The sequence below is a fragment of the Babylonia areolata genome, chromosome 14 (assembly GCF_041734735.1).
Source record: "Babylonia areolata isolate BAREFJ2019XMU chromosome 14, ASM4173473v1, whole genome shotgun sequence".
NCBI classification, from domain to species: domain Eukaryota; kingdom Metazoa; phylum Mollusca; class Gastropoda; order Neogastropoda; family Buccinidae; genus Babylonia; species Babylonia areolata.
The window spans coordinates 20477589-20503332 of record NC_134889.1 but is presented as its reverse complement, the minus strand read 5'-3'; the positions used below and the strand labels follow the sequence as shown (position 1 = coordinate 20503332).

At 41.8% G+C, this 25744-nt stretch overlaps 1 protein-coding gene across 6 annotated transcripts in view; it reads left to right on the top strand.

The window, feature by feature from the left end:
* The window catches only part of LOC143289901 (E3 ubiquitin-protein ligase UBR4-like), a 154119-nt gene extending 136728 nt beyond the window's left edge, over nt 1-17391 (top strand). For all 6 annotated transcript variants that reach the window (XM_076599140.1, XM_076599138.1, XM_076599135.1 and 3 more), the window contains 5 exons: nt 511-595; nt 2479-2618; nt 6631-6724; nt 13736-13895; nt 14546-17391. In XM_076599140.1, the coding sequence (XP_076455255.1) occupies nt 511-595; nt 2479-2618; nt 6631-6724; nt 13736-13895; nt 14546-14610 (544 nt within the window). In that variant the 3' untranslated portion in view covers nt 14611-17391. The remainder of the gene's footprint in view (nt 1-510; nt 596-2478; nt 2619-6630; nt 6725-13735; nt 13896-14545) is intronic.
* Nucleotides 17392-25744: the final 8353 nt, after the last annotated feature.

Genomic DNA, 25744 nt, shown 5'->3' with positions numbered 1-25744 from the left:
TTGAGTGCTGGTTTGGAGGGAGATGTGTGTGTCGAGACTCTGGGTTGTTGACTGGACATCACACTATACGTCATCAACACTTGAGTGCTGGTTTGGAGGGAGATGTGTGTGTCGAGACTCTGGGTTGTTGACTGGACATCACACTACACGTCATCAACACTTGAATGCTGGTTTGGAGGGAGATGTATGTGTCGAGACTCTGGGTTGTTGACTGGACATCACACTCATGGAAAAATTTAAGTTACAGACGTAAACATGCGTGTGCGCACAGTCATGTATCTGCATGCATGTGAAAGAAGGAGAGTGTTTGTTTGTGTGTGAGTGCCTGCTTGTGTGCACATGAGTGATAGTGTGTGCATGTGATTACACATGCATGTGTTCATGCATGTGCCAGCGTTTAAATGATATACCCATGTCATAAACTTACGTATGTATATTTTTTTTAATGTAAATTGGAAATGATTCTCCTATTTAAAGAGCTGAAAGTTTGTGTGTGTGCATGTGTTACAGTACCCGTGCTCACGGTCGTGAGGACAAGAACATTACCAATTTTCTGGACATGCCCAAGAGCAAATGGGTGGAGAACTGTTTCGAGGTGAGGACACTGTATTATGATAATAGTGTTTAGATTGTGCTGAATCTTGTGCAGAGACGAGAGAAAGCACTGTCACTCCAGTCATTCACATGCATGCATAACTAATTCTGAAAGTAAAAATGTATAAATACATGTAAATAGAAAAGTAAAGAGGGAGGGAACTATTTTGGAAACAGCTTGGTTTTTTGGGTTGTTTTTTTTTTAACTCGTTAAGCCCTGTGTTTGAATATTGCTCTGGCGTCAGACTTGATCTCATTACAGCTGTTTTCACATTTTCTGATTATGTATAAACCACAAAGAAAGGGATCTAAGTTCTACAGTATTTCCGAGTGTGTCAGCACGATATTTGGAGGAAAGACAATATATTTACTGCTTTTTTTTCTGCATTAGTATGGCGTTCCTGCCCAGGCTGGAATGGATTAAGGTCAAACTTTAAAAAGCTGAGTGCAGAGATTGACAAAGTGAAAGCAGGAGCTTGTGCCAAGTATAAGGTCTGGAGGAGGAGCGGGGGCCAGTTGTGGAATGTCTTTGAGTCTTCTGGGAGCACAGAAACACTGTGGATCTGAAGCTGATCGCAGAGAGGGAGATGTGGTGTGGAGGTGATGGCATCCACAGAGAGAGGGTGGGACTGGTTTATTTTTGCAGTTATAACATACTGCTGATCTTTTACTTGATGATAAGTCAGAAAAGGAAATACAAGATATGAAAAAAAATTCCATAAAAAAAAAAGCTCAGTAGAAATACAGTAAGAAAGAAAATTATTTCAAAAACAAGCAGAAAAATCGGTAGATAAATGAGGTAATAATTGAATAAAGAAAGAAAACTTTATCGTAGATGCAAGAGTTTGGGTTTATGGAACAGCGACGTGTTGTAAAGGGGAACAATTGTGCAAACAGTATTGGCAGGGAAATGGTGTGATTGCTTCCCCTGGCCTGTAAAACTTCCAGGGAGTCCAGACATGTTTGATGCCTCCATTCAAAGTTCTTGAGAAAGGAATGAAATCAGGATGAAGGACTCGAAAAACATTTTTATTCAGGGATTAAGATTTTAGATTAGAGAGATGGTGCCAGGAATATTCTTGGCCTGGGATGTGTAAGCGAAGTTGGGGCCAGTATACCTGTGCTTGCGTGTGAGTGTGTGTGTGTGTGTGTGTGTGTGTCCACTTCACAGATCATGAGAAGTGTTCCAGCGGTGTATAGTGCTGCCCTCCTGTTGTCCGTGGATCTGTGTCAAGTTATTTCAAGACGGAAGGATTGTTTAACTGCATTTGTTTTCTTAGCACTGGCAATGTTGTTATGAGTCTTTCTGGTCATTTAATCAGCTTTATCTGGACTGTGTGGTATGTGGTCTTTGTGTGTATGTGTGCGTGTGTGTGAGCATGTGTGTGAGTGGGTGAATTGGTCTGTTTGATATTAATTTAGTATTCAGCCCTGAAATGGCCCCAATACAGTTGGCTTGGCTGTGTACAATATAATTGGATTTGTGTGTGTGTGTGTGTGCATGTGTAAGTTAATGATTGTGTGTGTGTATGTAGTTGCGTTTATGATGTGTGTGTATTTCTGATATGTTTGTGTGCGTTTATTGATGATGTTTGTGTGTTAATGACATGTTTGTGTATTTATGACGTGTTTGTGTGTGCGTGTGTCCGTTAATGATGCTTGTATGTGTGTGTGTGTGCGTGTTTATGACGTGTGTGTCAATGATGTATGTGTGTTGATGTGTGAGTGTGTTAATGATCTGTGTGTGTATGTATATGTAATGATGTGTGTATATGTGTGTTAATGATGTGTGTGTGTGTGTGTGTGTGTGTGTGTGTGTGTGTGTGTTAATGACGTGTGTGTGTTTGTGTGTGTGTGTGTGTGTGTGTGTGTGTGTGCACACAGACGGAGGGCCCCCTGTACTACCTGGTGCTGGCCATGCACATGCTGTCCCCGGCCCGCTGGAAGGAACTGCGCTCCAACTTCTTCCAGCGCCTCCTCATCATGGCGCACGTCAGGGCCACCTGCCAGAGCTCCGCTAAAACGTCAGTTCTCTGTTGTTGTCTGTGGGTGTGGGTGTGTGCTTGTGTGTGTCTTTGTCTTTGTGTCTGTGATTGTGTTTGATGTGAGTGTGTGTGTGTGTTTGTATTTGAGTGTGTGTGAGATATGATGACTGGATGTGTATGAGTGTGGTGTGATTTGACGTGTGTGTTTGTGTGTGTGTGTGTGTGTTTGTTTGATATATGTCATTTTTGTTAGGGTATGAAGTCTTTTTTGGGGGGGGCATTGGGGGGGGTGTCTTTTTTTGTCTTTTTTGTTGTTGCTGTTTATGTGTAATTGATATGTTTGTTTTTGAGTGTACTGGATAAATTTGCATTTGTGTGTAATGGGTCTGTATAATATGTTATTGTGTATGTTTAGTGGTGTCGCCTCCGTGTATTGTATGTTTGTGTATGTCTGTAGATATGTATGTAGTTTGTGTGTGTGTTATGTGTGTAAGCATGTGTGTTTCAGGGTTGTGGTTTTAGCTGTTATTATATATACTTATCTATGTGTGTTTATTTTTTGCATGCATATCTGTTAATATTTATAAGTATGCCGGTGTGTTTGCAGACACACACACACACACACACACACACACACACACACACAGAGGACATTTAAAATTTTTTTAAAAATAATGAATAGAAGTTGGTAACAGCATTACTAAATCATGACACCCCCCCCCCCCCTCTCCCGTCCCTGCCTCCCGGGAAAAAAAAAAAGTGGTCACTCACTATTGTGAACATGGTGACCAGATTGTGTGAACAGCTGTCTTTGGTTGCATTGGATATTGTGTGAAGGGAAAGGTAGGGGAGAGGGCTTTATCGGTCTGAATGTTTGTTCATCATGACACCAGTCCCCCCCTTCACCTGCAGCTGGCAAAGTCTTAAGGGGCTGATGAACAGTCAGGCACTGTCTCACAGCAGTCATATTACATCATGTATTTCTTGGGAATCCGACCTATTAATATGCATCATCTCTAAGGAGGATCTGATGCCTTGTTGGGATCAGACCTGTTTGGTTTATTTGTCGAGTAGTGGTGGCCGTTAGCTTATCACATTGTTTATCGTATAATAATAGTAATGATGGTTTTAGTTATATAGTGCCTTTCCATGTAAAGCCATGCTCAGTTGTGCTGTGCAGTGTAAAAAACTGATGTGGAAAACATGCATTTGAATAACACAACATGCGTGACCCTAAAACACACATTCAGACATTAAAACAACATGCGGAACCCTACACAGACGTCCAACAAAATAGTACTAATTTATGTACGTACACATGTTAAAAGAAAGTTATTAAAAAACCTCACATAGCTCAAGCATGTCATTACATGTTTCTTCATAATCGTGCATCACCCATCGCATGTTCTTTACTTTGGTGGACAGTGGGGGAACGAGGACATGACCATGGTGGACAGTGAGAAAAAAGGATATGAACGTAGAAACTCCACACACACACACACACACACACACACACACACACACACACACACACACACACACACACACACACACACACACACACACACACACACATGCACACACACACACACATACACACACACACACACATGCACATGCATGCACGCACACGATTAAAATGCACACTGAAGGAGCTATCATCCTTGACTTTGGATGATGGAAACCATAACATACACCATCAAGTACAAGCCCTGAAAACAGATGGTGACAAGCTGCCTGTATGGCAGCCGAGCAAAAAAACTGACTTACACAGAGACCACCCCATCCCCTCTGAGCATGTCTGCTGATCAGCTCACAGCTCACCCCAATGTATTTTTTAACTCACTCAGTACGGCCAGTCCTCTCTTCTCCTCTACACAGACCCCTCGGATGTCCAGTGGGTGTCTGAATGACCCAACCTTTAGCTTCCGTCGTCAGAATTGTGGTATTCTTTGTCAACATTCACGTCTTCAGTATAAGAGCCTTCCGCTTGCAGTATTTTGATGATGGTAATTGGGGTGAAACGCTGTTAACGTCGTCTCTTTCACCGTTCGTATGGAAAGAGTTAAGCCCTGGGATTTACCACACTGTCAACAACAGTTCAGTCATTGCACTGACTTAATTAAGCACACTGACTAAACAGGGGGGGGGGGGAGGTAAGTATCGAACAGAGTGCTGTCAGCTTTTCATTTGAGGCGTATGATGACAAAACAGGAGTCGCGGGTGTCAAGCTGGGGATTTGCTGGTGTTTACAGATGACTTGTCTGGGCATTAAGTTCTCATTAACGCATGACTGTGTTTCCTTTTTTTTGCTGGGATGCCGCCTGCCCTTCTTTCCTTCCTTGGGTATGGATATCTTGTGTCAGTTTAATGAGATGTGGGTGTGTGTGTGTGTGTGTGTGGGGGGGGGGGGGTGGAGAGGATAGTGGGGTAGAGGCATAAGGTTGGTGGGAGGTGGGGGGGGTGTAGGGGTTGGAAGAGATGAGTCCCTGTGAGCAAGATCAATTATTTTGATTGTTCGGGTGTTGCTTTTTTTTGTTGTTGTTTTCCCAATGGTTGTTTTTCAGTGGTTATGGAGTGATTCTGTCATCTTTCTTTCTTTTTGGGGGGTAACTTTCTCTTCCTTCTCTCTCCTTCCTTCCCTGTCCTCTCCTTCTGTCTCTCTCTGTCTCTCTCCCTTCTCTCTCTCTCTCTCTCTCTCTCCCCTTCCACAACACCTTGCATCCTCTCCTTTTGTCTCTCTGTCTCTCCCTTCTCTCTCTCTCACTCTCTTCCCTTCCACAACACTTACATCCTGTCCTTTTGTCTCTCTCTCTCTCTCACTCTCTTCCCTTCCACAACACCTTGCATCCTGTCCTTTTGTCTCTCTCTCTCTCTCACTCTCTTCCCTTCCACAACACCTTACATCCTGTCCTTTTGTCTCTCTCTCTCTCTCTCTCTCACTCTCTCCTTCCACAACACCTTGCATCCTGTCCTTCTGTCTCTCTCTCTCTCACTCTCTTCCCTTCCACAACACCTTGCATCCTGTCCTTTTGTCTCTCTCTCTCTCTCTCTCTCTCTCTCTCTCTCTCTTCCCTTCCACAACACCTTGCATCCTGTCCTTCTGTCTCTCTCTCTCTCTCTCTCTCTTCCCTTCCACAACACCTTGCATCCTGTCCTTCTGTCTCTCTGTCTCTCCCTTCTCTCTCTCTCTCTCTCTTCTCTCTCTCTCTCACTCTCTTCCCTTCCATGACACCTTGCATTCTCTCCTTTTGTTTCTCTGTCTCTCTCTCTCTCATTTTCTCTCTCACACTCTTCCCTTCCACAACACTTTGCATTCTCTCCTTTTGTCTCTCTGTCTCTCTCTCTCTCTCACTCTTCCCTTCCACAACACCTTGCATTCTCTACTTTTGTCTCTCTCTCTCTCTCTCTCTCTCTCTCTCTCTCTCTCTCTCTCTCTCCCATCCACAACACCTCACATACATCTTCTCCTTTGATGAGCATGTGTACTTCCTGTGATCCTCTCCCTTTCTGTCTTCTTTCCTTGGAACTGTATTCCCACCCACCCTCCCACCCCCTGTTCTGCCTCCTTCCCTTATGATCCCCCACCTCCCCTTACCCAGGACTTGCGTTACCTTTATCTTACCTTCTTTCCCTTACCAGGGCTACCCTTACCTTTACCTTACTTCCCCCTTAACAGGATTACTCTTACCTTTACCGTACTTACCCCCCACCCCCTTACCAGGAATAACCTTATCTTACCTTACTTACCTTCCCCCCTAACCAGGACTGCTCTTACCTTTACCATACTTACCCCCCTTCCCTTACAAGGAATAACCTTAATTCACCGGTACCAGGAAACCTTACCTTAACACTTACCTTCCTGCCTTACCAGTCCCAAACAACCTTAACTTTCCCATACTTACCTTCCCCCCATTGCAAGTGTGAAGACTACCCTTACCTTTACCATACTGCACTTCTCCCATTACCAGGAAATAACCTTACCTTTACATTACTTACCTTCCCCTCTCCTCAGCCTGACCTGACCTGATGATGTATGAACTGGTTTCAGGCCAGCTGACAAGGAGATGAAGAACTTCCAGATCTACAAGATGTATCTGGTCTTCTTCGGCTTCATTGCCGCCATGTACGAGAAGGTTTTCAAGGTCAGTGGATGTTTTCCTTATGCTTTGTGTGTGTGTGTGTGTGTGTGTGTGTGTGTGTGTGTGTGTGTGTGTTCCATGTTGTGTTTTGATTTCTTTTTGCTGTTGGGGTGTGTTTCAAATCTCCCAGCAACATGTGTTGGAATCAACTGAAACATTTTAAAGCAATGTTGTATTTCACCTGCATTGTCCTCATGTTGTGTTTGTTCCACACACTGTATGTCTGTTCTGTCAGACTGTCTGTCTCTGTCTCCGCCTGTCTGTCTGTCTCTCTTTCTCTGCCCCTCACCTTCTCTCTCTCTCATTTGCTACGTGGAACGCCAGTGTTATGTGTTCAATTCTCCCACACCCCTACCCCTACCCCTACTCCTCGTCTCCTCCTACACCCTCCCCAAAATCCTCCGTAATGTTGTGTGAACACAACCCTCCTGGATCAACACTGGGACAAGCTGGTGGTGTCATCCACAGGTCGGATCGACAGAAAACCGATAGCCTCTGTGATATATATGATTGATTCTTGTCAACCTCACACAACTTTAAGGGGGGGTTGGTACAGGAGGAACGTTTGTGCGTATGTGTGAGTTCACTTTGGAGGAAGGGAGGAGGGGTGGGGGGAACAAAGGGAGGGTGTGTAAGGAGGGGAGGTTGGTGTTGTTTCAGCTTGTTAATCCGGCGATTGCAGACCGCATTCTGTCGATGGTGATAGTGTCAGTCAGTCCTTTTATCTATGGAGTATTTGTTACGATATCCTCTCAAGGCTGGATTTCTAGTTTTCTGGGTAGGATTTTTGGGGGGTTTAATTTTTCTTTTTTTTTTTTTTTTTTTTGTTTGTTGTTGTATTTTTTCTTCTGACACAAATGATTTGAGGAGGGGAAGTTCAGATGGAAGTTCAGTTGTGGCAGGTCCACTTCCTTTGCGTTAGCTGTGCTTGACTATGTTAACTACATGCATGTATATGAATGTGTATTGTGTGCGCGTGCGTTTATGTAAGTTTGTGCCTGCTTACGTATGCGTATATGTTAGGGTAGCTGTTAGATACACATGTATTGTTAAAATGTATGTACGCAGTGTGTGTGTGTGTGTGTTTGTAGTCATATTTTGGTGTGTGTATGTAACATAGATGTAATGTTTTATGTTAACAAAGAGTTTTTGTAAAGCACCTAGAGCAGATTTCTGGATAGTGTGCTATATAAGTATCCATTATTATTATTATTATGGAAGTGTTATTATGGAAGTGTTATACAATGATTGGACACTGAACTGGTTAAAGCGAACGAAAATTCTGTGGTTATGTTCAAGACACATGCGTACATGTGTGCACATACAATCACACACACAAACAACAACCTCAGACAACACACGCGTGCATGTGCGTGCGCACGTGCACACACACACACGCATGCGCGTGCGCACGCACACACACACACACACACACACACACACATATATACATACACTGGTTGATAACAACAACAACAACAAACACACACACACACACACACACATGCACTGGTTGATAACAACAACAACACACACACACACACACACACACACTACAACAACAACAACAACAACAACAACAACAACAACCCCCCCCTTCCTACACAACACACACACAGCAATTGCCTGCAATCCCTGCCCTGCCCACTGATTGCCTGTAAAGCCTTAACATGCCAAGTGGCTTGTGTTGACCCAGGGCCCAGCGGCCACGCCATTAATCCCATGACAGTTGTAGTCCCGGGGATTAAATCCCACCCTGCTGCCTCAGATAGCCATTGGGGGGAGGTGTCGAGGGATTTGGGCTGTCACTCAGGCGGGCCCAGTGAGCTGGAATCTGGGTCTGTGTGCTTGAGGATGATTCTGAGCTGTGCTATCTTGTCGCTGGTGATCTCCTGGGATTTCCCCTTGTTGCTCTGTTGTCTTTCCTTTTGAGAGGGGGGCTGGGAGGTGAAGGGGGGTGATGGTTGTAAGGATGTTTGAAGGTGGGGGTAGTGGTTGTAGTAGTGGTGTGTGTGTGTTTGCTTTGTTGAGAGTTTTGTGTATCTTTTGGGGGGGGGATGTTCGAAGATGTTTGAGTTGTATAGGGTTGTGTGTGTGTGTGTGTGTGTGTGTGTGTAGGATTTGTTTATGTTGATTGTATGTTTTTTCTTGCTTGCTTTTTCTTTTACTGATTGTATATTTTCTTTCGTGCTTTCTCTCCCCCCTACCCCTCCCCCCTATCCTCCATTGGTGATTTCATCTCATGTCAACCTATTACTATTATTATTATTATGTATGGATCTGCCTTTTTCAAGGAGGAGGTTTTCATCTGTAAATTACTTGCCATTTGATTCAGCCAGACTTCGGTTTGAAAGTAGTTTTTTTATGCTGGCAACCTATGTGCACACTTCTGGTCATGTTTCTCTTATTTCTTTTTTTTTTTTGCCCCCACCATTAATGGATTGTTACAGTCCCATGTTCAAACTCCTCAACCCCCCCTTTTTTTTTCCTGTTCCTGTAGCCTACACTTTGTTTCTGCACCTTATAACACATTAAGTGCTGGGGGAGGGGAGGGGGGTTGCGAGGGGGGGGGGGGGGGGGTGTCAATCAAAAATGGTACTTCAAGTCATAAATCAGTATCCAGAGCAATCAGCCCAAAACTGAGACTTATGTTCTGGAGATATTCCACTCCAGATCAAATATTTGATTTTTCAGCCTTCCAGAGTTATTACCTTGCTTTTGATGATGTCATCGGTGACCTCACTACACAGTGGTAATACCTACAATGGCACTCTCAGGGTTAATGCCCCTTCCTCCTCCCCTCCCTTCCTCCTCCTGTCCTGTCAGTCTGTATGTCTCATCCTTTCTCCCCCCCCCCCCACCCCCCCTTTTCTTGCTTGCATTTATTTGTTTGTTTGTCTGTTGATGTTTTTGTAGTTTCAGATTTCTGGATGGCATTTGTCTCAGTCTCTCCCTCTCTTTCCTTTCCTTTTTTTTTTTTTTTTCTCCTTCCTTTCTTCCCCACCCCATCCCACACCCACCCTAGCAGTCCCACCCTGGAGTGAAGGGGTGAACTGAGCCCAGGGAGTAGCAGGGGAGAGGTGTCAAGATTAACACCTCACTAATCCCCCCCCCCACCCCCCCCACACACACACCTCCCTTCCTCTTTGATCTCCCTGTCCCCACCCTCCCACCCTGTTGACCCCCTGCCAGTCATCGGCGGGTCATCTTGTTCCAGATAGCACCACCTGGGGTGGGGGGCAAACACGACTGTGGGTGGCGGGAGGGAAGGAGGAGTTAATGCAAGGGGGGTGTGGGTTGGTGTGTGGGGTCCACAAGGGGACAGGCAACAGAAGCTTGAAAGAAAAGGGGAGGGGGTGGGGGGAAGGGGGAGGGGGGGGAGACTAGGGAAGAGCGTAGACTGAAAGGGGTTCACAGTGTTGTTGTTCTACTTCACTACCGATGTTTTTTTGGTAGTGGAGTTTGGTTGTGTTGCTTAACATGAAATGATTGATGGCCCCTTCAGCTGTCAGCCGGGCAAAAAGCAACAGGATCTGATTTGATTTGAATGCAGTGATTAAGAGAGCTTATCATGACAGTATACAGGACTGCCTTTCTTGTTGCATGCATGAAAACAAAAGAACGTTTGTGTGATCGCTTTCTCAGACTGCCAGTGAAAGGCTGGCTGGATTGAAGGGGAAAGTGAAAACAATCCCCTCTGTCCTGGAGTTAATCAGAGACTTAACTTTTGTAGCAGGTGATACATAAAACTCTTCTTAACTCTTAAGTGTGTGGAAATGGACTGGAGGAGTATCCACAAAACCTGTGTTCATTGGGAGAGACGCAGTGTGGAGATTTGACAGGGAAAGAGAAACTCTGAGTCTTGTTGCTCTTGTGTGGATGATGACTGTGGACAGTTGTATTGTTATCAACAGATGTGAATAAAATCAGCAATTTTAAAATGCTAGATACATGATCTTAAAAAAAAGAAAAAGAAAAAAAAACACAAAAAAACTTGCCAAACAAACTGAAATGTATAACAACAACAACAACAAAGTGTAAATAGTTTCTCCTGCATGAGGCTGACACTAAACAAGACCAGGTATTTTCAGAAGGATCTGATAACACCCATGTTGTATTTTGATGTCTGTTTTGAATGTGTTTTTGTTTGCTTTTTTTTTTTTTTTTTTTTTTTAATTTGCAAGAGGGGAGGAAGAGAGGATGTTTTATTTCAAAGTTGGTGTTATCAGGAGGAAGGGGTGTGGTTCTGTCTGGTGAAGCTTCCCGCAGCAGCAGGAGTTGTCATTCCATGAAATGAAGACCTCCATGCTTTTCAAGCTTGCAATTAGTTGGGATGAGCTCATTTACCGGTGAAATGTTGAGGCAGGGGTCTGCTGTGTCTGTCTCTGTGTCTCCTTTGGGAAGAACCACCCTGCATTCTCCAAGTAGGCGGCGAACGTCAGTGACTTCAGCGACACAACCCACTCCCATTTCTTCATGTCATTTGACATGAATGGGGGCTGTCAAGCTGGTTTGGAATCTGAATGAATGCGCTTCTCAATGCAACAAGACTGCAAAACAACAGACAGAGAGGACGAAGGCCTAGAGGAAAAGAATTAACTTGAACAAAAAGAAAACAGAAATGATAATCTGACTGGGCAAGGAAAGGGTGCTGAGAGAAAGAAAGGGGGTCTGGGTTTGTGCAGGGCATACAGGATAACTTCTGTCTGACTGGGGTTAAAGTCGTGCTTTTTTTTTTTTTTTTTTTTTTTCAGGTGATGGCAGTAGAGAAGCTGAACTGTTGTGTTCAGTCTGTGTGTGGTGGGGGGGTACCATCAGACAATGCAGGGGAAGTTCACAAGATGTAATATCCCCAAGTCACATCCCCAGTCTCTCGGCCAAGAGGGTTTTAGGACACTTGCAAAAGACAGGACAACCAAAAGCAAAATAACGAATGAAATGTTGACAGGCGGAATAGCTGAATGGTTAAACCGTTGGACTTTCATTCTCAGGGACCCAGTTTTGAATCTCAGTGACAGCACCTGGTGGGTAAAGGACACACCAGTCTTGTGTAGTAGTAACAGATACAAATTGTGAACCTGTGCAATAGTAGCACATGCCTGCCAGTGGTGTCAGTGGCATGTTGGCCTGGTGAAAATATAACACAAGCAGTAGGCTGGAGTTACAGTTTTTCCTCCCCCAAAGTATACTTTGTGTGGTGGTCTACTTGCTGGCCTGTCAGAAAAGACAAAGTGAGGTCATGGTCTCCTCTGGTGTGTGGCCTCCTGGTGACCTAACATTGACATTTTCCTGCAGACTGCTGGCTCCGAAACGGTGGCAGACAACACGGGTGTGGCTGTGTTTTGGGGAATGAGGATAAGTGGTGTGGGTGTAATACCAGTGAAACTGTGCATGTGATAGGGTAGCAAAAGAAAAAGGAGAGATCAGTAAACTGAAAAGAAATAGAATAAACAGATCAAGAACACTGTTTGCTCGTATTTTTTAAAAACAATAATAAAAAAAATCCATGGCAATACCTTAGCAATACTATAGCCCCAGACCAAAGTCTGGAGAAGATTCCTCTTTCATTTCATTAAAAAGATAAATTTTCAAATGTGCATGATAAAAAAACAACAACAACAACAACAACAACAACAAAAAAACAACAGAAAAGATATGTGGATAAAGAAATGAGAAGAATGACTCTTCAGTGTTATTCTATAATCTACACCCACAAAAAGGGTAGAAGGGTTTAAAACTCTGAATCTTTTTGATTGTATACACAGAAAAGAACACAAAGCACACATAGAAATGAGAAAGGCAGTGTGCTTCTCTTCAGTTATGCAATCCCTGCAGAGAGCATTTGGAGATGTGACAAGCTCTACAAAAGCAAACAACACATCAAACAGGTGTGTGCCAGCACTGAGAATGCAACAGAGCAAGCCCAGGTGTGGCTCTGTTGGGGGCGGGAGGGGAGGAGGTGTTGGGGGATTGAGTCTGGGTTGCATGGGGGCAGTACCATGACAAGCGCAACATCCAAGCGGTTGAAGTGTCGGGACTGCTCAATCGGAAGATCCTGGGTTCAAATCTAGGTAATGGCACTTTGTGGGCTAAGGGTGGAGAGTTTTCCTATTTTCTGGGTCAACATGTGCAGACAAGCTAGTGCCTGAACCCCCTTCAGTGTGTTTTCATGTGCAGAAAATCAAACGCGCATGTTGAAGATTCTGTGAGGCATGTCAGCATTACATGGGTTACGAAAATGAGAAGTATGCACGCCCCAGAAAATGGAGTATGATTCATATGTATGATAGTCAGTCATGTCCCACTATTACCACCAGAACAGCAGAGGAGGTATTGTTGTCCTGACCATCTGGGCTAGAATTTGATTATAGTGGAGAGTGTCTTGCCCAAGTCACATCCCCAGTCTCTCGGCCAAGAGGGTTTTAGGACACTTGCAAAAGACAGGACAACCAAAAGCAAAATAGCGAATGAAATGTTGACCGGCGCAATAGCTGAATGGTTAAACCGTTGGACTTTCATTCTCAGGGACCCAGTTTTGAATCTCAGTGACAGTGCCTGGTGGGTAAAGACTGGAGGATTTTCCGATCTCCCAGGTCAACATATGTGCACACCTGCTTGTGCCTGAACCCCCTTCGTGTGTATGTGCAAGCAGAATATCAAATCCTGTAATCCATGTCAGCGTTCGGTGGGTTATGGAAACAAGAACATACCCAGCATGCAAATCCCCGAAAATGTAGTATGGTGGGGGAAAATAAACAAAACGGTCATACATGTAAAATGTTACATGTCTGTCTGAGTGTGTATGTGTGCGTGCCTGAAATCTGATTGAATGACACAGGAAACGAATGATGAGCGCCCAGTGGCAGCTGTCGGTCGGTTCTACCCAAGTAGGCAGCCTATTGTGCAAATGACCCTGTGTTTGTAAAGCGCTTAGAGCTTGTTCTCCAACCGAGGATAGGCGTTAAATAAGTATCCATATCAATCAAAGAAAATTTTTCATGTGTGTGTATGCAGAAGCTGACGTTGGGAGCCAACACCCTGTGGTGCAATGTGCTGGCGGAGTACATCCGCCTCAACGACCGCCTCATCCTGGACTCCTGTGACCGTGCCCTGTCCATGTTTGAGACGGAACTGCTGCCCTGCGAGTCTTTCGAGGAGTACCTCGATGTTGTGGGTACGTGCACTCTGTTTGTCGATGGGATAGTTTGTTTATTGTCAGGGGTGGGTTTTTTTCTGTTTCTGTGTGTGTATCTCTGTCAGTCTCTGCAAGTTTGTTGTTAGTCTTAAATGTCTTAATGGTTGTCGTAGGTATGGATGACATCTGCTGGTTGGTTGGATGGATTTGCCTTTATGTTTTTGTTGTGTGTGCATGTGTGTTTGTTGTGTTTTGTTTTTTTTATCTATTTACTTTTTGTGAGTCTTTTGGACTAATTTGATGAGTTGCTGATGTCTTTAGGTGATTTTGTTTTTGCAGTTTGTGTTGTTGCCCAGAAAAGTCTTTGCTTGTGTTCCTGGGTGTTTTTCGGAACTGGGACGGGATTATTTATGTCAGTTGATGAAATTCTATGCACATATACATTTTTTTTTTTTATCAATGAAATGTATTTGTTGTGTGGATAATTTCTGTTGATTTAAATATGAATAGCTGACTGTATCAGGAATATGATGTGCTGCCAATGTGATGTCTGTGTAAAACCAAAAAAAAACCCCTAAACACTGACTGTGATGATCACAGTCCTGATTGACATGCTAAGGAAAATGTCCATAGTGATTAGAGAGCATTGATAACGATGACACCGATGATGATGACAACATTGGTTACAGGTATGCTGGAGGAGATTCCAAACGCTGAGGAATACCTGACCCAGTCCCTGGCCTCTCTACCCTAGTCACCATGGCGACACACACACACACACACACACACACACACACGTACACAGAGTTTCCGCACTCTGCTCAAAAGAGTGGACACCTCTCAGACAAGACTTTTGTGTTGATGTCTGCTCACGGTTCTGTGATTGGGTGTTGTTGTTTTTTTTTTGTTTTTTGCGACCGTGTTTTGTTGTGAAGATCCGTATTCTGCTGTACTTTTTCGTGGAGTTCAGTTTTGTTGGGTCAGAGTCACACACAATGTCTTTTTGGTCAAGTGTATCTTTGTAGCATTAATGTGTGTTTATTTTATAATTGTAAGGGAAGTGTGGTGGTTTTGTTCGTCTCTTTTTGATGTTAGATTGATCATTTAAAGAGACAGCAAACTAGCGGAATGGGTTTTAAAATGAATTTCGTGCTGTTTTCAGATTGTAATTTATTACAAAATCCAGCCTGTGATTACTGTTTAGCAGGACTACAAAGTACAGAATTTAAACTTTCTGCCTTTCCCCTTTGTTTCCACTTCATGATAACCAAGGGACATTCTGCCAAACTGTGAAATACTGTGGAATCTGAAGGGTGAATAAGTGTTTTTTTGTTCTGATTTGTTAATCTTGTATCCTTCCACTTGTCCTGTTCCATATCAGTTAACAGAGACTTAGATAAAAACTTTATAAGCTTACTTCTCTCAGAATATTCATTAAACACAAAGCTTTTTTTTCCCAATTTTATTGATATATAATTGTTTTAAAGAAAGAAAATCCTTCTTGTCATGAATGTTGATTGTGTATGAAGGTGTTTGTTTTTATTGGAGTTCAGTTTAGGTAATTGTAATAATATTTTCATAGCATATTTTTCTTTTTATAGCAGACTGTGTTTTCAAGTGATGTGTGTGATTGGATCACAGGCTTATTAATTGCGCATTAATTGGTACTTTTTTCACTTTCCTCTTGGTGATCGTGATTCACTTTGTTATTCTTAACGGACATATGTAAGTGTAGGGAATGTACTATTATGACGTGGACAGAAATTTCATTGCTGAAAAAGTAACCCCGGGTAGATAATCTGAAGTTTCTTTTGTCCAGTCAGTTGTCTTCAGCCTTGACAGTCTGAAATATTTGCAGTGGATCCATCAAATTTACTTGATTATAAACTTTTCATGTTAAAACTAACTGTCCCCATTTCAGTGTCAATTAACAGGGGATTGGTGAGGAGAGAGCAGGAACTATTGACCTTCACTTTGTTCTTAAACTCTGCTTTAATGGTCTGATTCTTTTTGTTAGAGGAGAAACGGTTCTACAGAACATGATGAATTATTATCCTGAACACTGATCCCTCCAGATAAAAAAACATGACGATCATAGAACTTTTTTTGATAACTAATAAAAGTCAGTCATATATCAGTTAAGGTTGTAAAATAACATCTTTTTTTCCACCCTTTTAGATACTGCTTTTACAATATGCTTGACATGCATTCTTTGGTGGATATATTTTACTTATAGATCTTTTATTATGTGCTAGCTCTGCATTGATGTGCACAACCACCATCACTACTGTTGATGTTGTAAAAGTAGTTACTATGATGGTCACAGTGAATATTTGCAGTTATATGTGCCAGAGATGATGCTGCAGCACCAAGAAAATCTGAACTGGAGATGGGTGAACATTTGCAGCACATAGATTGGTTGATATCAGGAGACACAAATAGGTTGATATCAGGAGACCTGTGCTAGTGGCTTAAAAGTACAAGGGGAATTAAGAGGGAGATGCATGATGGAAGTTCTGATGGATACTGTGACTGAAGACTGAACTGAAACTTAATTATTTCCCCCCCGTGACACACACACACACACACACACCTGTTCTCTCCTTAGTTTTTGGCAAAAGAGTGGACTCGTCGTCGCACTTTGTTGTTTTTTTGTTTTGGGGTGGGTTTTTTGTGTGTGGGTTTTTTGGGGTGTTTTTTTTTGTGGTGAGGGGTGGGGGGGTTATAGTAAATTGCTTTTCATGAAATGAATGTATTGAGTTTTCAGTGATATGATGATGTGTGCTAAGCTCAGCTTGGACAGAAGACAGATGATGTGATCAGTGAGGAAGTGAGACACCTTGTTTCTGGTCTGACTTGCTACTGACATTATTGTGAAACGTGCCTGCGGTGTGCATCGTCCTGTCTGCCAGTTTGTTTTTTCAAAGTGAAGAGTTCTTTACAGGGTCTGTGCTACAACAGTTTTAGAAAGTGACAGCCACTGGTACACGCCTGTTTGTCTGTGTGTGGAACTGAATTCATGTGAAAAGGTGAATTGGTGAATGTATGAGTACAATATTCATTAGAAGGCAAGGACTATCACCAAGTTTTGTGAATATGTGAGGTTTTAATTTCTGGCGTGTAAAATGGAACCAGTTTGGATTTCCATCCCTTTGGATGTGTTGTGTGTATGGAACCAGTGGGCAGATGGATACTCAGCAACTTGGTTTTCCATCTTTTAGAGGGTTTGCGGATGTCAGCTGATACGTTTTGAAGTTTATAAAGCACTACGCTGTATGGAAATAAGTTTAGGATTAGTTATTTCTTCAGCATTCCCTGCACTCCCTCCCTCCACGGAAGCTTTGAGACTTTGGCTTACATGTGGTACCACTTTTTAACTATGGCTTGTATACAAAAGAAATTGGTGAGGGCGGAACAGTTTTAATCTTTTTCTCTACACTTTGTGTTGTTTGTTCACTGGAGTGTTCTGTTCAGTGGGAGCTTGAGGTGGTTTTTTTTGTGTTTATTCAGAAATAAAGCTTTCTTTGTTGTGAAAGTGCGAGTGAGAACAGTATTTTTGTTGATGTCCTCGGTGACAAGAGAATGTTTGTGTGGTGTAAGGGCATGTGCTGAATATTTTGTTGACCAATTGAATTTTTGTTGTTTATTAAGCCACCTGAAATGCAGTGCCAGGCTGAAGAATCTGTATTATATCAATGACTGATCAGGAGTCCTGGTAAGAAGTTCAGCCAACAAAAACTGTAAAACGTACAATTTTTTTGTACTTGGTCAGAAGTTTGTATTGAATCAGTTTTGCAGGTGAATAAGACTGTGCACTTAAACTGTTATGTGCGGTCAGATTTGCATGTTGAATCAGAGTCTGAAGTCTTACCTATATTGAGAGCAGTTTATATGTAGATATATGTAAGTATGATAGTTGTGTCCAACAGTGACCATCAGAACAGCAAGAGGCAACTGATGTCCCAAATACCTGGGCTAGAATTTGATTATAGCGGAGAAAGTATTGTCCAAGTTACATCACTCTCCCTACCAAGATATATATACTTAGATAAATGCATATCCCATATTCACACATTTCTGTATGTGGGGTTTTATATGTATGACCTTTAACATGTATAACCCTGCCATGTTGACAGCCATACTTTATTTTGGGGGAGGTTGCATGCTGGGTGTTTTTCGGTTTCAGTAACGCATCAAATTCTAACATGGATTATGGGATGTATTCATACACATAAAATGAGTTACAGCATGTGTCGACAGAGGAGACTTTAAAAAAACAAAAAAAAAAAACACCGCACTGCCAGTATTCAGACCATGGACTTCAGACTGAGATTTACAGGACAAAGTCCAGTGCTCAAGTCAGTCGGCTATCATGCCTGTCAGAACCACTCTTCACGAGTTACAGCCTCTTCTGGCATAAGTTTCATTGATCTTTCAAAGGAATGGAGTTCTGAATTGCACACACACTCTGCCCCCACCACCCCCCCCCAAACACACATGCATTCAGTATTCAGACAAGATAGAAGTGGGGTTTTTTTTTCACATTGTAATTTATTACAGCTGAACAAGTGGTCAAACAAAGACTGCGACAGCACAAGAACTGACAAAGGTCAAACATTACATTTGTCATCACAAAATAAATAAAATGTTTCTTATGAACATCCACAAACAATGGATTGTGTCTCGATTTATCAAGAGGTCAGCATGAAAATTATATATTCACATATTACTAAGAAAACCGTTTCCCATAAAATGAAGAAAAAAAAAAAGTAAACTTTTAACATTCAACAGAATCATCCACATCAAGGGAAACATCTGAGAGAGAAAAAAAATGCAGATGTTTAACAGAAACTGATCAACGCATGTACGAGACAGTAATCATGTTCACAGCATGGTGGTGAAATCGTGCAAGTTAAATTGCCCCAGCCTCGTAAAGACATCACAAAGTCCTCATTCCTTCAGAAACTGAAACACGCTTTTACATTTTACTTGCAAGACTGGCTCCAGAAGACCTGAATCATAGCCACAATCATAGCCAAGTATATGGTGTGTACACCTCTCCTCTGCCCAACCAGTCACCCTCAGTTGTGGGAACCTTGAAGAAAAGCTAAACTTGGTTTCAGTAAACATTTCCAACACTGCCCACATCATTTTTTTCCAAGCTTGTGGGTCTTGCTGGGGAAAGTAGTAAAGAATCTGAAAGGAAGAAATAAGAGAAAAACATAACAAAAATATATACACATACGATCGAATCATGACACGAGAGAAATTTATGTCCACTGATGCATACTGACAGTTCTCCCTACCATATTTTCCCCATTTAGACAATTTTGGAGGAAATAATATAATTTTCACATACGTGTTTTGTAAAACTCTGAACTGACAAAACACTGAAAGTGACCATGGTATCGGTAAATCGCAAGTTGATTACTTGCTCATCACGAGCAGGAATGTTCTCGATTCATGACAGGATTATTTATTTATTTTTTTTAAACATATATGTATCACCCATAAAAAGAACTGGAATGTCTGCGTCTCAGTAACTGGAATGCCTGCATCATCCGTATTCAAAACAACTCAAACTAGAGCAAAAAAATAAAATGATCGTTTTTTTTTTCTTTTTTTCTTTTTTCCCCCACGGAAATGGAAACATTTTCCAACCAAGGGAAGATACAGCATCCTTCAAGTGACAGTAGCAAAGACAACATGTTCACAATGGCGACTCAGCTTGAAGAACCACGATCCTGAATGTTTTGCCTTTGGTGGCCACCCCGATGGTGTAAAATTCTAAACCAGCGCTACACTTCAAAAAATATATTCAACTTTAAATTAATGTAAATATAAATTCATCTGGACACAATACCCCGTTTCCTTTTAACCAATCTGCAGACAGTGAATAAATTGATAGGGGGAGGGGGGCAAAGAGCGATAAATTAATGAATGAATAAGCGTTCCATGCAATGAGATTCAGTCCATTCGATTAAAATTCAACTTAGCAACAAGAAAAAAAGTCTCCACTTCAGCCATGGACTCGAACCCTGGGACTAATTTCCGTTCCCGTGGGCAGTAAGCCAAAACAAGTGAACGAAAAGGAAGGGGGAATAAATTAGCTGACAACGTATCAATCCACGTAATGGAAACGTTGCTGTCCTGTACTGTACTAGATGTGAAATAAACATGTGAATAATGGAAATTTTTAAAGATCAATGTATATACGCAGGTACACAACGCGTTGTTAAAAATCACCTGGTACTGTTGATCACTTTAGAAACAGAGAAAACGTATCATTGAATAGAAAAACAAAATGTTACTCATGGATCGAATGATCACGCGCACGCATTCATTAGGAAAATAATACAACGGGAGGGCTGGGGCTTGGCAGTGATAACAAGTTTGTAATATGATAGCAATATTGCTCAGAAAAAAGAAGAAGAAAAGTTTGATGAATCACGATAATTGTATTTAAATAAATATATAGCTTTTAGAAAACGGGGTGGGGTCAGAGCTAAACGAAATGTTAACTCGATTTTTTAATGATGGAAAGCAATCAAGTTTGTTTTGGTTTTGTTGTTGTTGTTTTCAAATGTATAATTCAGACTTGATTGCTTTTTTATGGTCTATATCGTTTTTGTTTTTTTAAGTCATGGTCGTTACCCAGATACCAGCCAACAACGAAAACTATATCAGGAGAATCAAGACAGAGGCAAAGCATCCAAACACCCTTCACGCTCGCAGAAACACGCTAGTATTTTTCTTTCTTTCTTATAACACGCACCCTCAGTCATTCAATACACACAGTCAGCAACACCACCAACACCGCCGTGCAGATTAACTGCAAGGTTATGTCGGAGACGCAGCCATTTCGCTAAATATCATCATTAGTAGTAGTAGTAGTATTTAATTACAGCTACGACTACTATTACGACTTCTACTACTACTACTGCATTATTATTGTTGTTGTTGACCAAACCCTACAACCGGAAGGACCTGGCGAGGACAGCAATGTTCATCACCAGATGTGGATTGTGTGACAGCGGACACGACGAATAATTATCAAAATAAAAGGATCATCTAAATTAAATCTAGTGACTGGATTTTAGAGGAAAAAAAAAAGTCGACACGGAATGAACTAGGCGAAACAATTAGCCAAAACCATGGCCAATATGCTAGGTGTCTGAAAATAGTTGTTAGACCCTGTCAGCAAAATTCGCCGGGAAACCGGTTATTCAAAACTGAATGACTGCTGGTACTTTTGACATGAAACCCCGTTCGCTTTTATTATTCTCCAAAAGCACATTGCATCAACGGCTTTTTTTTTTTTTCACTCTGATTTAAACAGTGATACAATATCTGCGCGTGTGCGATTATTGTTTCTGAACGTTAAAACTTTAATTATGGAAATTTTAGATTTAAACCAACCAACCTAGATGAAATCCAAAAGGCAACGGTTGTGTCGATATGTATACTGTGATACTATCGTGGGCTACCTGAAATACGGTGGTAATCACAACGGTATAACTGGAGAAAAAAAAGAAAAGAAAAAAAAAAAGGAAGTTATCAATCTGCAGCGTTGAACGCTGACAGAGTTCGTCGGAGACTAGACGCGGGAATAATATAATTATGTAATGCGACCTTCTAGGATGTGTGAAACTGTGGAATGTAAATACAAGAAATACTGTGGATGATGCAGCTACATAATATTCTGAAAACACCCCCTCTCTCTCGTATGAGGGCGTGGGATCGGGGCTGTATAAATACACATGCGCTGACACATCTAATTCTGCACAGACTGAACTGTCATACTGAAAATGAAATAAATTAAAAAGAGAAAGGGCCTTCGTGTAGAACATATATTCCATTTATCAGCTGCGGGGGGGAGTTATTGTAACCCGAAACTGACCGAACAAACGTTAACCCGGACAGTATTATCTGAATGTGAGAAGCGTTTTAAAATGTTAAATAAAGAAAAATTAAAACAAACTGGGGGAAAATCTCAGAACAAGGGGACTGGAAAAAAATTATAAAAAAATAAGAGCACACAATAAAAAACAACAGTTATCTCAATCATGCTTCTGTGGATCGCACTACCTGTCACTGGCATGGTCCTTGTGAACCTCCTGAACATTATACATGAAGCAGAACGGTATATGGAAAAAAAAGATGTTAAGATCCAAAATACTGACAAAACATATACAGCATGCCTACCTCATCAGTGGAGCGGAATATACGCATTAAAAAAAAAAAAAAAAAAAAAAAAAAATATATATATATATATATACAAAAACAAAAGAGACATCATACTCCCTCCTACTGCACTCAGACATCACATTACCAGTTTCATCATGAAGCATTATGACAATTTTTAAATAGTTGGAAGTGGAGAGAAAAATACCATGACGCCCAATCTGTTGGGGTTTTTTCTTCCCTTCCCTTCATGCGTATTTTCAACCCTAGTTCGCCGCACTTCAAGTCGATTAGTATAAAGTACATCATAACACACAGAAATGGCAACAACAAGAATTATCATAATAATACATATATAATAATTCATATATATATTTATATCTTTCTTCCGCACCCTAAGACAAAAACAACAAACGTCGTGGTACCCCAATGTTTCAAAAACTAACACACGTCACAATAACCACAAATGACGTCACGATAACCACCAATGACGTCACAGATGACAGTCTCGGCGATGAGGAACCCATGGAATCAACAAGCGCCAACGAAGGGGGGGGGGAACTTTCGCGTCAGTCCTTCAAGATGCACAGGGTTTTTTTGTTCACCCCGCCTTCGTTTCAATTCTCACAACTATACGATTCGTGCTTTCAGCTCACGAGTAAAGCTCAACTGGCCACCACAGAAGTTCACGACGCTGTAAAAAAAAAAAAAAAAAAAAAAAAAAAAATTTCAACCCCACAAACACGATACAATAATAACTTAGAAGAAGAAGAAGAAGAAAAAACAACCAATCTTCACAACAGCAGGCCAATAAAACACAACTGCACTGTACACAAAAATCCAGTTGCTCATTGTTCTCGTCTCGATTGTCTTGGGTTTCTTTGCAGGAGGCAGTGGAAAACACATGCATGGGGATGGGGGGCGGGGGGGGGGGGGGGGGGGGGGGTCACACCCTCACACACCGGTCAACTCCTGTCCACTGACCGTCTGGCTTGTTCTTAAAGTTTGACCGACCATGGTGCGTTCTATGAGCAAGGCGTAGAATCACAGGTGTGTTTTGTTTTGTTTTGTTGTTGTTTTTTAATTCACACACACACACACACACACACACACATATATATATATATATATATATATATATATATATATATATATATGTGTGTGTGTGTGTGTGTGTGTGTGTGTGTGTGTGTGTGTGTGTGTGTATGTGTGTGTGTGTGTGTGTGTGTGTGTGTGTGTGTGTGTGTGAGTGACGCGAACTTTCATCTCGTTATAATTCATTAAAAAAAATATATATATATATTAAAAAAAAAAAAAATTAAAAAACCGTTCCACAATCAATGGGAAACAAAACAAAGGATACCTGTCCGTTTTTCAGCCTTTTTCCTTCACCCCGTTTACTGCCGGACATAGAAGAAAGAACCAACACTGCAAACATACATCAGTTCAGTCGCCGTAAGTTCCGGTTTGTCGTCAATGTGTGGCCCCAGTGAACTGATCAGAAGTGAAACGGGGTGAACGTAAAAAGCTGGGTAAAAAAAAACAACAAAAAAAAACAAACACAAAAAAACCCACACACAACAACAGGTAAGTATCCTTCATTTTGCTTCCAGTTAACTTCCGATTATTTGTGGAACGTTTCTTGTGTGAAAAACACGATGAAAATTCGCGTTATAAACACTGACTTTACGCCCGGCTCACAGGAATCAAGCATGCAGTGGCTGGTTTCCTTCTTCCTGAAAGGGTGACCTCACGAGTGGGGTGGGGTGCTCAACAGAGGGAGATGAAGCTCTTGTTGACTTAAGCAGTACATTCTAACCATTCCCAGTGGCAAGTGCATAAGTAGGGGGTTTTTGTTGTTGTTGTTGCTGCTGCTGACTTTTCAAAGCGTCGAAGCACTTACAAATATTTGTATTGGGGGGTTGGGGGGGGGGGGGGGGGGGGAATCAATCAAACACGCAGTGAAAAACACCGAGGGATGAAGTTTCTGCTGTCAGTGGCTGGATCTGTGCACATTCAACACATAGCCCAAAAACAACAACAACAAACAAACAAAAAAAAAACAAAAAAAACAAAAAAACATGCAGGTGTACAGAAATAAAATAAATACTCAAGGGAAGAAAGAAAATCTTTCTCGCATGCACTGCTTCCGTGAGTCTCTTGCTGAGAACTGCCACATGTCCACTGAGCTGTTAAGTATCACCGATTGGAACAGATCGCAGCGAAAAAAAAAAAAAGAAAAGAAAAAAAAAAGCCGATGTGTTCAACTAGCACAATTCTGCTCGTATTTATTCTCTCACGTCGAACTTCGCTGCAAGAAATATCCCGCAGATCTTTCGCAGTCCAGTGTCACAGGCAAGCTCAGTTACTGACCAACACAAGACTTCACCAACAAAGTTCCTGTCAGTGCGTCGCAGTTTCTACCAGCGTCACAGCCTGCAAAAAAACACTCTTGACACCACTCTGCTGGAATCCCACTCGCAGTGTTTTTTTCCCCCCATCCTTTAATTCTGGAACTGTTTTAAAAGTCATTCCTAGTCCTTTTGACAACCTTCCGCTCTAAGTTGTGACGTGACTTTTTTCGGGTCATGATGTGAGGTTGATATCCAATGGCCATTGTGATGCAACTTTTCGGTCAACGTTTCTTCAATCCACTTAACTAGTTTTTGGGTGTGTTTTTTGTTGTTGTTGTTGTTGTTGTTGTTGTTTCTTCTTCTTCTTTTTAAAGTATGCTCCTCGACTGGGGTCGTCTGGAGGCTTGTTTCACATGGGCAAGAACAGACCGCTGCAACTGTTGACGGGCAGTCTCTGCCACGAAAACAAACTCCCACTGCACACCAACCCCTTCAAACAACAACAACAACAACAAAACATCCCTGCATGTCGAATGGCGGTGCTTCGTTCAGTCATCCAATATCTCACTTTTCACCAGGTACTACACATTCTTTAATACGCACCGTGCAGTTTCTCCTACGTTACGTACGTGTCTGACAATCCCGAGCTGGATAAATACACACTGGCACACACACACACACACACATACACACACACACACACACACGCACGCACGCACGTCACACACATGCTCTCTCTCTCTCTCTCTCTCTCTCTCTCTCACACACACACACACACACACACACACACACACACACACAACGTATGTTTAAACCAAACCTACATTTGAGATTTCCTTTCAAGTAAGTTCCACTGTTAATGCATGTGTGGTCACAAGTGGGGCAAAAGACTTGTCACTGTCACTCTTCAGTTCACTCGGACGCCAATACAAAAAATAAAATGAAAAACAAAACAAAAAAAAACAACAACAAAAAACCCCAACCCGCATCGCGTTTTTCACCATTTCCACAGTCCCTGGGCGATTCCTGACTGGAAAACCAAAAACAGCCCCCAGGTGTCCTGTGTTTCTCTTTTTCACGTGTGTCTCTTTCTCTCTTTTGCTTCACGTTTTTCCTGATGATTGAAATTTAGAATTAAACAGGTTTTTTTCCCCCTCCTTTCTCCCAATTCTGATTGTCTGATATTCTGATAAAAAACAAACAAAAAAAAAACAAAAAAAAACACACCATAATTATCAAATTAATCGGGTTTAGTTGATTTGGTTGTTTTTGTTTGTTTGTTTTTTTGTTGGCTTTTTTTTTTTTTTTCCCCCTTCCCTATTCCACGGAAACGGGTTTCACCTTTTCTTC